The 14798-nt window shown below is 46.9% G+C and overlaps 1 protein-coding gene across 15 annotated transcripts in view; it reads left to right on the top strand.

Moving 5' to 3' along the window:
- Window positions 1–12458, top strand: part of Tmem268 (transmembrane protein 268) — a 37715-nt gene extending 25257 nt beyond the window's left edge. For 5 of the 15 annotated variants that reach the window (XM_047524671.1, XM_047524666.1, XM_047524669.1 and 2 more), the window contains exons 11-13: window positions 2119–2164; window positions 2917–2996; window positions 3214–3443. In XM_047524671.1, the coding sequence (XP_047380627.1) occupies window positions 2119–2164; window positions 2917–2996; window positions 3214–3379 (292 nt within the window). In that variant the 3' untranslated portion in view covers window positions 3380–3443. Of the gene's footprint in view, window positions 1–2086; window positions 2165–2916; window positions 2997–3213; window positions 3444–10980; window positions 11062–11810; window positions 11836–12049 lie in introns of those variants that run through there. The other 10 variants (XM_047524683.1, XM_047524672.1, XM_047524674.1 and 7 more) reach the window with 10 other exon arrangements.
- Window positions 12459–14798: the final 2340 nt, after the last annotated feature.

Raw genomic sequence — 14798 nt, 5'->3', positions numbered from 1 at the left:
TGTGGAGGTCAAGCCCCTCTCACCGCTTGGATTCCAGGGTCACAGTGTTCTGACACTTAGGAACAGTGTCCTTCCAGTCAGGGGGCCCTTGCTGCTCGTCAGTGGGAGAGGGACGGGACTGCCTGGCAGGTCCTTGTGAGCGTCCGTGGTGAGAGACGGTAGCGCTTGCAACCTTGAGTTTCAGGCTCCTGGGCTCAATAAGCTGCTTTTTAAACTCTCACTATCTTGTATACAGTAGGTGCCTAGTTCTGTTTTTGCTGCTGTCTGCATCAGACTTAATCACTCCAGGGCCTGCTGTCTTTTTATGTAAATAAAGGTTCTCCTCCGATCTCAAACCGAGTCCTGGAACGTGGTCTGCAGGAGGGGCTCAGAAGCAAGCTGGTGATTGGGGCCAGAGACTCAGCCTCTCACCTGCCCTGCCGCCCGCGTTCCTCGGCTGTTGACAGAGGTGTGTTAACAAGGGGGGCAGGTGGAGGGGCTGCAGCACACACCAGGAGGCCTGGCCCTGCTGTGTCTATAGTAAGTGCTCAGCCAAAAGCCACGTCCTGTTTATTTTCTTTTGTGGGTGGAACCCGGGGCCTCAGGCATGCTAAGCACACGCTGTGCCAGTGAGCAACGCCCCACCTCAGTGGTGGCCTTTCCTCCGTAACTGCTGGGTATTTTCTGTACAAGTTTTTAATTGTGTTTCAAATTTATATCCTTTTTTTTTTTTTTTCCTTTCTTTTGGTGGTATTGGGAATTGAACCCAGGGCCTTGGGGCTCCTAGGCAAATACTCTACCCCTGTGCCACACCCCAGCCCCACAAATCTACATCCTTACTGATTTTGATTTGTTTTATCAATGATCCAGAGAGGGAAATCTTCAATTATGGTAGTAGATTTTTTGTTCTTTCTTTTTCTTTGGGTACCAGAGATAGAACTCAGGGGCACTCGACCACTGTGCCACATCCCCAGACCTATTTTGTATTTTATTTAGAGTCGGGGCCTCATGAGTTGCTTAGCACCTGGCTTTTGCTGAGGTTGGTTTTGAACTTTCCATCCTCCTACCTCTGCCTCCCAAGCCACTGGGATTACACTGCCTCTGGCTGTTTGTCTTTCATTTCTGACCAATCGGTTTTAAATTACGTAGTTAAAAAAATTGAGATTAAACTTAAACCAAAGAGTACGGCTCAGTAGTTTTTAGTGTATGTATAAGGTCGCCCAGCCGTCTCTGCTGTTTAATTCTAGAGTATTTTCACCACCCCTTCTTTTAGAAAAACTCAAATACCTCCTGTACCCATTAGCACGCCCAGCTTCCCCCTTTCCTCAGCCCCTGGCAGCTACTAATGTGCACCCGTCTGTAGATTTTCCCACGTGGACATTGCATGTAAATGTTTGTTTGAAAGGCCTGTTTCTGGCTCTCTTCATGTTTTTAAGGTCATCCATGTTGATGCACATATCACTATTTGGTTCCTTTTTGTGGCTGAGTTATAGTCCCTCATGTGGCCACACCACGTTTTGTTCATGTGCTGATCAAGTGGGTTGTTGGTACTTTTTGGATTTCTGAATACTACTGCGGCGAATGGTTGTATGGATATATCTGATGGCATATGTGGTGTTCACTTCTGGCAAGTTTTGCTCTGTTGTTGCATGCTTACAAATTGAGGATTGTCATAACTTGGGGATGAGTTGACCCTTTTATCTTTGAGAAACTTCCCCCTTCATCTCCAGTCGAGCTTCTGCCTCAAGATTTACTTTGCATGATAGATCAACTTTCTTTCTTCTTTCTCTTTTTAACTGATTTAGTGTTTTTGGAGTGATTTCAGATTCAGAGCCAAGGAAGGTGAAGATTCCCACGTATTCCCCAACCGTGCACCTGTGTAGCTTCTCCATGATCAGTGTCCCCTCTCCTGCCGGTGTTGTGTGTATTAAATTTGATGAACCAACCTTGACACATCATAATCATCCAAAGCCTGTAGTTTGCTTTAGGGTTCACTCCTGGTGGTGCACACTGTGTGGGTTTGACAAGTGTACGATCACATGTCCCCACCACAACAGAAGGGCATTTCACTGCCCTAAAAATCCTCTGTGCTCTCCACTTACCTTAGGACACCTGCTGAAAAAGCTGCCTCCACTGCAGGAAACTGACCTCAGGGAAGCTGTGTACACCGCAGGAGCCTGCTGAGGTGAGCGCCCCAGAACCAGAAGGAGTCTCCAGCACACTCCAAGGTTGGACATTGCACTCACTACCAAGGAAAGGTGAAGGGCCCAACTCCATTTCTGAAGAGCAGGCAAAGAATAGCCAATTTGGGGTCAAGAGCAACAACTCAATTTCATCCTGCAGTCTTTGGGGACAGCTGGCTGAGTGGTTTAAGAGTGTGAGCTCCAGAGTCAGGCTTCGGAGTTCGAGTCCCAGTCTGCCACATATTAGTGTAAATCAGTGTAAATCCTACAAGACTTATGTAACCTCTGAGTCTCAGGTTCTCAATCTGTAAAAACAGGGTAGTGGTCGTCCTCACCTTGTGGGACTATGATACTCACTGGGCTGATGTTTATGAAGCACTTAGAAGGGGACCTGGCACTGAGGAAGCAAGGTTCCGACTTTATTCTCGTTCTCATACTCAAATCCATCCTTCACATGCAGCCAGGACCTTCCCATTGCAGGTGTGAATTTTACCCACAGTATTGCCACGTAGACAACGTAGTTCTTTTTTCCTCCTTTCTGGAGGGGCAGGCATAGAAAGTGCTAATATAATATGTTATTGTCCAACTCTCCTTGTTTGTGGTGTTCTGAAAGTTTGTGTTCTAAAATTCATTGCGAAATTCTAATTCCTTTGGGAGGTGATCAGGTTTATGAGTCCAGGGCTGTCTGGATTGGGGACAGCAACTTTATAAAAAGAGACCTGAGAAAGACTCCTTTCCCTTTCCACCATATGAGGACACAGTAACAAGACGCTACCTGGGAGGAAATGGGTCCTTACAAGACACTGATCTGCTGGTGATCGAAATGTTTCAAGGGTAAAAGTACATTTCCTTGCAAGAGGTGCCGGGGTCACTAGCTGTGCATTTTGGGAACCTCAGAAGTAGGCTGGGAGAAGGGGAAAGAGGAGGGACACGTCCTCTGATGCAACCCAGGACTTTAATTGGAGGCAGCTCCGCCCTCTGTGACTGTTCTAGGAACTGGAGCGGCCGTGAGGTGACACAGAGATGGCTCAGACCTCTTCTCCTCCTGCAGGGGAGTTTCTGAATCAGTCTTCATGACTCGTGCCCACTGCCTTCCTCTTCATGAAGACCCTCCAGCAGCTGTGCAGCTCAGACACCCACGTGGGTGCTGCAATTATAATGCTCAGGGTCGCGCAAGGTTGCACTTCTTGATCATCCCTTGTTTGCTGCGGGAGTGATGTGAACGTCTCTTCTGAAAATCACCTTGGTAGGACTTTGTGCTCAGATCTGAAAGAATGAGAGAGAAACATTGTCTTGGATAAAGACTTTGAGTGACATATGAATGAACTCTTTCGTTTTATTCCACTTAGGGATTCTTCAAATTGTTCCTTGCTTTAAAGCCAATTCTGTTTGAGATAAGAATGACCCCCAGCTGTGTTTAACTTGTTATTTCAACCTAACCTCGCTGATCCTGACTAACACACATACACACGCACCATATTCCAGGCACTTACATACAGAACATCATTTAATACTTCCAAGAGTCTGCAAAGTACATAATGTATTGTTGTTATTCCCATTTTGCCGAGAAAGAGAGAGGGTCAGTGACACACTCAAGCTTAGTCATTGGCCAAGGTGGAATTTAAACTGCCATGTATGACTAAAGCCAGTGATCTTAACTAATACCTAATAACTAGTAACTGATATCTAACAGGAATGTAGTTTTAGACTGTCTCGTTATCAGTTTGGGTAACTGTTTCCCCTTCCACACTCCAAAAGGATGAAAGAAACCAGTGTGTCCCTGCAGGTGACGGCTGGGGAGAAGGAAGCCCTGGGAAGGCACTTGGTGTACTTGCCAACTGTCCCACGCCCATGCCTGCAACCTACTTAAGGTCTGTGGACGGCACCGTTGGGACATTCTTGGATTGTGGGAGATAATAGTGCTGGAAGTTCCCTCAGTGTCCTTGCAGCAGCAACAGAGGATCTTGGATGCCATGGGCTTTGGGAAGAGGAAAGGGCCCTGGGTGCTGATGCTGCAGCCCCAATCCCAGAAGCCCATTGTTGTTTAAGCAGTGGGTCACACTGAACCCCCACCCCAACCCTCTGCAGCTCCCTGTGACTCTCTCTGGGGTGCAGTCCTTCCTCCAGTAGCTATTTACACCTGTGAAGGGGACTTGGAGCCTGTCCTCTGCCAGTCTCTACCTACAGGGGTGCCATCTTGAATCAGCAGGTCCCGGGGAGTCTGGTGCAGTTCTCTGCACAGGGCTCTTTCCCCGTGAACGTAAGATGGGCTGAAAGATGTCCGCGCCTTCTTTGCTGAGCCCCATGGTAGCAGAAGGAGCACCTTCACCAGCCCACATGGGCGAGCTTGCCTTCTGCTTTCCAGGTGAGGGCTCTGGTGGGAGGCAACTTCTTTGGGTCCCCTGTTGTCATCTGGAAATTGGGGAGGGTAGTACCACTTCAGATGACCCAGCCACCGCGATGGCTGGTGCCCAGAGCCCTCAGTCTGCTCATGTCCTTTTCATTCCTTCTCCTGTGGCTCCTGGGCTCCAGTTCATTCCAGCTGGCCCAGTTCCACGGGAGTATGATTGTGAAGTCTAGCTTTGCTGGTTCAAGTCCCGGCCCCAGCACTAACGCACTGTGTGGCTTTGGGCTAGCCCTGCTGTGTCTTTGGACCTAGGCTCACCATGTGCAAGGGGCACTTGGGTGTCATTATCTTTCCAAGGATCCTTCCAGCTCTGATGACCCACGGTGGTAAGTCTGTCTCATTCCCAGCCTCCTTTCAGTCTCCTCTATGCCTGGACCATCTCCTCTTTCTGCCCTTTCTCTGTGGCCAACACCTCACTCTGAGCATTTCCATCACGTGGTTGTGAGTCAGTCACAGCCCTCAGGTTCACTGCCTGGCCGCCTCCTTCAGCTCTGACTTCCCATCTCTCCAGCCTTGTCCACGGCCCCCTCGTTTCCTCCTGGACTATTGCCTGAGCTCGTCTTCTGCTTCTCCACCTGGTCTTCCTTAAGTCAGAACATGTCGCCTCTTCCCAGAACAACATGGCTTCCCTTGTCATGAGAGGAAGAGCCAGTCCTCCCCTGGGCCTCCCCTGAAGCCTCCCACAGTCTGACCTGACCTCGTGCCGTCTCCTGTGCTCTTTCCACCACCCTTCACTCCTGTCCAGCCGCACCAGACACGTGGCTTGCACCGGAAGTGCTCATCCTCTAGAGATGCCAGGGGCTCCTTCCTCAAGCTGTTGCTTGAGGGGTCTCCTTCTAGCGAGGCCACCTTTGGCACGTTCATCCCATTTCATTCTCTTGTGTATTCGCACTCTTTTTTTTTCTTCTCTTTTTTTTTTTTTCTTTTTTTGTGGGGCAGTGGGTGGTACCAGGAATTGAGCCCATTGGTGCTTCACCACTGAGCCACATCCCCAGACCTATTTTGTATTTTATTTAGAGTCGGGGCCTCATGAGTTGCTTAGCACCTGGCTCTTGCATAGGTTGGTTTTGAATTTGCCATCCTCCTGCCTCTGCCTCCCAAGCCACTGGGATTACACTGCACCCAGCTGTTTGTCTTTCATCTCTGACTAGTCGGTTTTAAATTAGGTAGTTAAAAAAATTGAGATATAACTTATAAACCAAAGAGTACGGCTTAGTAGTTTTTAGTGTATGTATAAGGTCGCCCAGCTGTCTCTGCTATTTAATTCTAGAATATTTTCACCACCCCTTCTTTTAGAAAAACTCAAATACCTCCTGTACCCATTAGCATGCCCAGCTTCCCCCTTTCCTCAGCCCCTGGCAGCTACTAATGTGCACCCCTGCTGTAGATTTTCCCACGTGGACATTGCATGTAAATGTTTGTTTGAAAGGCCTGTTTCTGGCTCTCTTCATGTTTTTAAGGTCATCCATGTTGTTGCACATATCACTATTTGGTTCTTTTTTGTGGCTGAGTTATAGTCCCTCATGTGGCCACACCACGTTTTGTTCATGTGCTGATCAAGTGGGTTGTTGGTACTTTTTGGCTTTCTGAATACCAATGTGACGAATGGTTGTATGGATATATCTGATGGCATATGTGGTGTTCACTTCTGGCAAGTTTTGCTCTGTTTTTGCATGCTTACAAATTGAGGATTGTCATAACTTGGGGATGAGTTGACCCTTTTATCTTTGTGAAACTTCCCCCTTCATCTCCAGTCGAGCTTCTGCCTCAAGATTTACTTTGCATGATAGATCAACTTTCTTTCTTCTTTCTCTTTTTAAATGATTTAGTGTTTTTGGAGTGATTTCAGATTCAGAGCCAAGGAAGGTGAGAGATTCCCACGTATTCCCCAACCCTGCACCTGTGTAGCTTCTCCATGATCAGCGTCCCCTCTCCTGCCAGTGTTGTGTGTATTAAATTTGATGAACCCAGCTTGACACATCATAATCACCCAAAGCCTGTAGTTTGCTTTAGGGTTCACTCCTGGTGGTGCACACTGTGTGGGTTTGACAAGTGTACGATCACATGTCCCCACCACAACAGAAGGGCATTTCACTGCCCTAAAAATCCTCTGTGCTCTGCTTGTTTGTGCCTCACATCCCTAACCTCGGATATCCACTGGTTGTTTTTCATTTTCACAGTTTGCTTTTCTAGAATGTCCTATAGTGTCCAGATTGATTTCGTTCACTTGGTAACATGCATTTGAGGTTCTTTCATGTCTCCTTAGGGCTCAATAACTCATTCTCTTTACTATTCCATTTTCTGGATGTACCTCAGTTTACCCCTTTACCTATCAAAGGACGTCTGGTTCCTCCCAAGTTTTGGCAATGATGAATAAGGTCATTACTAACATCCCTGGGTGGTTTTCTCTGCACACCCACACAAGGGTATGATTGTTGATTGCATAATAAAGTATGTTTAGTTTTATAAGAAACTACAAATCAAACTGTCTTCCAAAGTGGGCAGAGCACTTTGCATTCCTCCAGTAATGAACAAGAGTTCTTGTGGCTCCATGTCATTGAGAGCATTTGATGATGTCAGTATTCTGAACTTTGACCATTTTAATAGGCGTGTAGCTGTATTTCATTGTTCCATTTCTGTTTTAAGATATGATGTAGAGCATCCTTTCTTTTGCTTATTTGCTATCCATATATCTGCATGGGTGGAGGGGCCTGTTATGATCTTTGGCCCATTTTATTAAGGGTGGTTTGTTTCTTTATTGTTGAATTTTAATTATTTTTCGTATGTTTTTAATAACAGTCCTTTATCGGATGTGTGTTTTGCAAATGGTTTCTCCTAGTTTGTGGCTCGTTTCTCAGTCTTGCTGTAATTTGTTCTAGGAGCTGTCAGTGATCCTGCCTCTGCAGAACTTTATTTCTTTCTGTTCTGCACACCTCTTGTTGCCTTTTCTTGTGTTGTTACATTGCCTAGGACTTCCAATATGAAGTTGAGAAGTAACAGTCAGAGGGAACAGCCTTGTCTTGTTTTTGATCTTAGTGGTGAATTTTCTAGTTTGTCAGTACTAAGTATGTTGTTAGCTGTGCTTTTGTAGATACTCTTTATCAAGTTGGGGAAGTTTTCTTTTCTAGTTTGCTGAGAAGGATTAGCTTTCTGTTGAGTACCGATTACATAATACAGTTTTGTTCATCTTTTTACTTTCAGCTTATCTGCATTCTTACACGTAAGGTGTCACCTTGTACGCACACAAGATTTGCTTTTTTTTGAAATTCATTCTGTTTTTGTTTGTCTTTTCACAGTGTGGGGATTGAACCCAGGGCCTTGTGCATGTTATGTTTGTTTGATTTGGACTTAAATAATACCATCTTACTCTTTCCTTTCTATTGTTTTCTGTTTTTTGAGTTCTTTTTTCCTCTCTTGCTGACTTTTGGATTGAGATTTTGTTCATCTATTTGTTTTGGGTGAGTGGTCCTGCATCAGCCTACGAGGTGTGTGCTGCATTTAGTGCCACCTAGATGACAACGTGCCTCTTTGAGAGGTTGATGGTCATTGTAAGTGAGGACCCCCACTTCCTGGACAGCTCAGAGGCCATCCAACTCCTTCATCTTCCTGCCTGCAGGGCTTTTCTTTTACAGATTCCAGTTCTTTCTGTATTTGAAACCACAATAGACATTACTAATTAAACCCTGACATGGTCAATATTCATTCAGTCTTATCCACGTGCCTCTATTACTCTATCACCTTTTAAAATTTCTGTTTGTTGCTTTCTGTATCACCCTGCATCTGTCTTGGATTTGTCTCTTTCTCATTCTCCTTGAATTAACTATAGAGCTTTTCTTGAGCGTGGTATGGCATTTCATATAGTATATTTAGAAATATCTTTAGTAGTTTCCTCCTAGTGCAGCTCTTATAGTGACAAATTCAGTTTTTGTTTGAAAAGTCTTTATTTTTTAAATTTTTTTATTTTTGGAGGGTGTACCAGGGATTGAACTCAGGGGCACTCGACCACTGAGTCACATTCCCAGTCCTATTTTATATTTTATTTAGAGACAGGGTCTCACTGAGTTGCTTATAACCTGGGTTTTGTTGAGGTTGTCTTTGAACTCGGGATCCTCCGGCCTCAGCCTCCTGAGCCTCTGGGGTTACAGGCCACTGCAGCCAATGGTGCCTTTTAAATTTTTGATAGATATTTTTGGTAAGTAAAAAATTCTTAAGTGATTCTGAGTTCTCTAAGACTATTCTTTTTTTCTTTTTAAATTTTGAAACAGGGTCTCACCAAGTCCCAAAGGCTGGCCTCAAACTCCTGCCTCAGCCTCCTGACTTGCTGGAGTTAAAGGCGTGTACCACCACACCTGGTTTAAGATTCCTCTTTTTAATTTCCATAATTTTGGCTTCTGTGATTTAGTTTGAATATTTTAATCTGGTTTATTTTCTGTTCCATTGATATTGATTTTATTTGTATTTAATTGGTTGTTAATTCTGTCAATTGATTTTTTTTGTGTGTGTGGCACTGATGTGGGGGTGGGGCGGTTGGCAGTATTGAACCTAGCAGTGCTCTGCCACTAAGCTATGTCCCCAGTCCTTTTAATTTTTTGTTTTGATACAGGACCAGACTAAGTTTGCCCAGGCTGGCCTTGAATTTGTAGACTTCCTGCCTCATTCTCCTGAGTGGCTGGGACTATAGGCATGTGTCACCCAGCCCAGCCTTGACAATTGAATTCTTAACATCATCTATCGTAGTATTCAACTCTATAATTTTCTTTGAATTTTAAAATAGTTTCATTTTCAGATGAAATTATCCATATTGTCATCCATTTTCTTCAATATTTAATGGCACGTATTTAAAAGTTCCTATCTGCTGAGTCCAATATCTGATTACTCTGTAGATTTTTAAAAACATTTTTAATGTGCCTTTTCTTCTCTTGCTTTAGTCAGTTGGTCTTCTCTTTTGACATTCCTGGTCATTTTTGGTTGAGTGGTAGACATTTTAAATGAAAAACTGAAGCAATATCCAAGGCTGCTGATCTTCCTTTGGAGAGGAGTTTCTTCTGCTTCTGGGAAAAGTACCATTGAGAAAGAGTTGCTCCTGGGCGTCAGTGTTTTGCAAGAGCTGGTCTGTTTCTGATTAGCCCTTATTCTCAGTTTGTAGCCTTCAGGGATTTTACCTGAAAACCCATTTGTTTGTTTTTTTTTAAATCAGAAACCCCTCCTTCATGCTGACCCCCAAACCTCTAGTTCCTGTTATTCCACCCTGAGGGCCTCCTGAAAGCTCAGCTCGGCTTCTCAGCCTCATAGACCTTGCTTAGGACTGGCAGGGACCTTGGCAGGTCAGGGGGCTCTACTGTCCACCTCCTCTCTCTGCACTTGGTTTCTTTCCAGGATCTTGGCCCCTCAAGTCCTGCTTGTGTTGATAGCTCTCTGATCTATTCAAATAGATTAAAGGGGTTGGGGAATCCACCCAGCTTTTTATGCTGATGTCAGGAGGAGGGTTGGTCCAGTATAAGCCAGCATGCATAATCAGATAAATCAAACTGCGCTTCCATGAATATTTTTATTGTTATTATTTGAAAATCCTTCAAAGAAAGAGGTCATGCTGAGGCTGCGAGACCTTTGCGGAAAGTCACAGATGGGCGCCTCTTCATATCCCTTCTATGCTTTCTAAATTATCGAGGCAGTTTTCTTTGACGTGCAAATACCTACTCTATCTGTTGTAGGAAGCAGTTCCAAGACAGAAGGAACATGGCATCTTCCTGGGGAGGAAAGTGGGACCTTGGCATGAGTGGTGGTGAGGAATGCAGAGCATAAGAGGAATGAGTCAGAGGATGGGCCCAGGGGGTTCCATGTGAGAGCTGGCCGTGCAACAGGACCCTGGACCGCGAAGCCTGGGAAAGTGCCCTGCGTCTTCCCCTGCGGCAGGGAAGAAGCCTCTTCCTTTCACCCACCCACAGTTCTATTGCCTCTCTCTGCTACATGTTGCCAACCCTGCTCATGTGGCCATATGGATGTCCCACAGGCTCCTCAAGCTTGACACATTCCAAAGGGAAGTGGTCTGGTCTGTGTTGTCCTCTTGGCCTCAAGACCACAAAAGCTTCCTTCCCTCGAGTCTTACTGTACGTGGTTCTTTACCTGAGCTCTGCTTTACCTGAGCTTTAATTCAGTGTAACACGGGGAATCTTCTTCAGCCTTACAAACTGCAGCTGCCCAGGGCAGGACTCTGTCAGTCTGCCCTGACGGCTGGGGCTTCCCATGGCCCAGGCCCAGCTGAGATCCAGGCCTTGCATGTTCTAGAAATGGGCCCACTAGGGTGCCAGGGAAAAGGGTCAGGGAAGGTGTCTCCCAGGGGCGCTCCCCCATTGGTGGGGGACACTTGGAGAAATTGCTAGTAGCTGAGTTACTGGTCTCCACTTACCTTAGGACACCTGAGCTGGAAAAGCTGCCTCCACTGCAGGAAACTGACCCTCAGGGAAGCTGTGTGCACCGCAGGAGCCTGCTGAGGTGAGCGCCCCAGAACCAGAAGGTCCAGCACACCCCAAGTTGGAAATTGCACTCACTACCAAGGAAAGGTGAAGGGCCCAGCTCCATTTCTGAAGAGCAGGCAATGAATAGCCAATTTGGGGTCAAGAGCAACAACTCAATTTCATCCTGCAGTCTTTGGGGACAGCTGGCTGAGTGGTTTAAGAGTGTGAGCTCCAGAGTCAGGCTTCGGAGTTCGAGTCCCAGTCTGCCACATATTAGTGTAAATCAGTGTAAATCCTACAAGATTAATGTAACCTCTGAGTCTCAGGTTCTCAATCTGTAAAAACAGGGTAGTGGTCGTCCTCACCTTGTGGGACTATGATACTCACTGGGCTGATGTTTATGAAGCACTTAGAAGGGGACGTGGCACTGAGGAAGCAAGGTTCCGACTTTATTCTCGTTCTCATACTCAAATCCATCCCTCACATGCAGCCAGGACCTTCCCATTGCAGGTGTGAATTTTACCCACAGTATTGCCACGTAGACAACGTAGTTCTTTTTTCCTCCTTTCTGGAGGGGCAGGCACAGAAAGTGCTAATATAATATGTTATTGTCCAACTCTCCTTGTTTGTGGTGTTCTGAAAGTTTGTGTCCCCTAAAACTCATTGTGAAATTCTAATTCCTTTGGGAGGTGATCAGGTTTATGAGTCCAGGGCTGTCTGGATTGGGGACAGCAACTTTATAAAAAGAGACCTGAGAAAGACTCCTTTCCCTTTCCACCATATGAGGACACAGTAACAAGACGCTACCTGGGAGGAAATGGGTCCTTACAAGACACTGATCTGCTGGTGACCGAAATGTTTCAAGGGTAAAAATACATTTCCTTGCAAGAGGTGCCGGGGTCACTAGCTGTGCATTTTGGGAACCTCAGAAGTAGGCTGGGAGAAGGGGAAAGAGGAGGGACACGTCCTCTGATGCGACCCAGGACTTTAATTGGAGGCAGCTCCGCCCTCTCTGACTGTTCTAGGAACTGGAGCGGCCGTGAGGTGACACAGAGATGGCTCAGACCTCTTCTTCTGCAGGGGAGTTTCTGAATCAGTCTTCATGACTCGTGCCCACTGCCTTCCTCTTCATGAAGACCCTCCAGCAGCTGTGCAGCTCAGACACTCACATGGGTGCTGCGATGGTGATGTGCAGCGTGGTGCAAGGTTGCACTTCTGATCATCCCTTGTTTGCCGTGGGAGTGATGTGAATGTCTCTTCTGAAAATCATCATGGTAGGACTTTGTGCTCAGATCTGAAAGAATGAGAGAGAAACATTGTCTTGGATAAAGACTTTGAGTGACATATGAATGAACTCTTTTTAGTTTTATTCCACTTAGGGATTCTTCAAATTGTTCCTTGCTTTAAAGCCAATTCTGTTTGAGATAAGAATGACCCCCAGCTGTGTTTAACTTGTTATTTCAACCTAACCTCGCTGATCCTGACTAACACACATACACACGCACCATATTCCAGGCACTTACATACAGAACATCATTTAATACTTCCAAGAGTCTGCAAAGTACATAATGTATTGTTGTTATTCCCATTTTGCCGAGAAAGAGAGAGGGTCAGTGACACACTCAAGCTTAGTCATTGGCCAAGGTGGAATTTAAACTGCCATGTATGACTAAAGCCAGTGATCTTAACTAATACCTAATAACTAGTAACTGATATCTAACAGGAATGTAGTTTTAGACTGTCTCGTTATCAGTTTGGGTAACTGTTTCCCCTTCCACACTCCAAAAGGATGAAAGAAACCAGTGTGTCCCTGCAGGAGACGGCTGGGGAGAAGGAAGCCCTGGGAAGGCACTTGGTGTACTTGCCAACTGTCCCACGCCCATGCCTGCAACCTACTTAAGTTCTGTGGTTGACCCTGTTGGGAGATTCTTGAATTTTGGGATACATTAGTGTTGGAAGTCCCCTCAGTTTTCTTGCAGCAGCAACAGAGGATCTTGGATGCCATGGGCTTTGGGAAGAGGAAAGGGCCCTGGGTGCTGATGCTGCAGCCCCAATCCCAGAAGCCCATTGTTGTTTAAGCAGTGGGTCACACTGAACCCCCACCCCAACCCTCTGCAGCTCCCTGTGACTCTCTCTGGGGTGCAGTCCTTCCTCCAGTAGCTATTACACCTGTGAAGGGGACTTGGAGCCTGTCCTCTGCCAGTCTCTACCTACAGGGGTGCCATCTTGAATCAGCAGGTCCCGGGGAGTCTGGTGCAGTTCTCTGCACAGGGCTCTTTCCCCGTGAACGTAAGATGGGCTGAAAGATGTCCGCGCCTTCTTTGCTGAGCCCCATGGTAGCAGAAGGAGCACCTTCACCAGCCCACATGGGCGAGCTTGCCTTCTGCTTTCCAGGTGAGGGCTCTGGTGGGAGGCAACTTCTTTGGGTCCCCCGTTGTCATCTGGAAATTGGGGAGTGTAGTACCACTTCAGATGACCCAGCCACCGCGATGGCTGGTGCCCAGAGCCCTCAGTCTGCTCATGTCCTTTTCATTCCTTCTCCTGTGGCTCCTGGGCTCCAGTTCATTCCAGCTGACCCAGTTCCACGGGAGTATGATTGTGAAGTCTAGCTTTGCTGGTTCAAGTCCCGGCCCCAGCACTAATGCACTGTGTGGCTTTGGGCTAGCCCTGCTGTGTCTTTGGACCTAGGCTCACCATGTGCAAGGGGCACTTGGGTGTCATTATCTTTCCAAGGATCCTTCCAGCTCTGATGACCCACAGTGGTAAGTCTGTCTCATTCCCAGCCTCCTTTCAGTCTCCTCTATGCCTGGACCATCTCCTCTTTCTGCCCTTTCTCTGTGGCCAACACCTCACTCTGAGCATTTCCATCACGTGGTTGTGAGTCAGTCACAGCCCTCAGGTTCACTGCCTGGCCGCCTCCTTCAGCTCTGATTTCCCATCTCTCCAGCCTTGTCCACGGCCCCCTCGTTTCCTCCTGGACTATTGCCTGAGCTCGTCTTCTGCTTCTCCACCTGGTCTTCCTTAAGTCAGAACATGTCGCCTCTTCCCAGAACAACATGGCTTCCCTTGTCATGAGAGGAAGAGCCAGTCCTCCCCTGGGGCTCCCCTGAAGCCGCCCACAGTCTGACCTGACCTCGTGCCGTCTCCTGTGCTCTTTCCACCACCCTTCACTCCTGTCCAGCCGCACCAGACACATGGCTTGCACCGGAAGTGCTCATCCTGTAGAGATGCCAGGGGCTCCTTCCTCAAGCTGTTGCTTGAGGGGTCTCCTTCTAGCGAGGCCACCTTTGGCACGTTCACCCCATTTCATTCTCTTGTGTATTCGCACTTTTTTTTTTTTTCTCTTTTCTATTTTTTTGTGGCGGGTGGGGGGGTACCAGGGATTGAACTCAGGGCACTCGACCACTGAGCCACATCCCCAGCTCTATTTCATATTTTATTTAGGGACAGGGTCTTTCTGAGTTGCTCAGTGCCTCGCTTTTGCTGAGGTTGACTTTGAATGTGCAATCCTCCTGCCTCAGCCTCCCAAGTGCTGGGATTACTGGCATGTACCACTGCATCTGACTGTATTTATACTCTTTAAGTTCCCTTCCATCTCTCGGTGCTCTTTTTTCCCCTTCTACACGTGGTGCTGTCGTGACCTTGTGGCACTCTAACATATTCTAGAACTCTCTTGAATGTGCCTGTGCTCCCAGGAGACCCTGCTGGGCCTCCATCACAGGCATAGGGCAGGCATTCCGTGGATAATTATGGCATGGATGAATGAACCTGTAT

This window comes from Sciurus carolinensis, chromosome 14 (genome assembly GCF_902686445.1).
Source record: "Sciurus carolinensis chromosome 14, mSciCar1.2, whole genome shotgun sequence".
NCBI lineage: Eukaryota > Metazoa > Chordata > Mammalia > Rodentia > Sciuridae > Sciurus > Sciurus carolinensis.
Note: the sequence above shows the minus strand (reverse complement) of the source record. Positions and strands in the feature narration are given on the sequence as shown.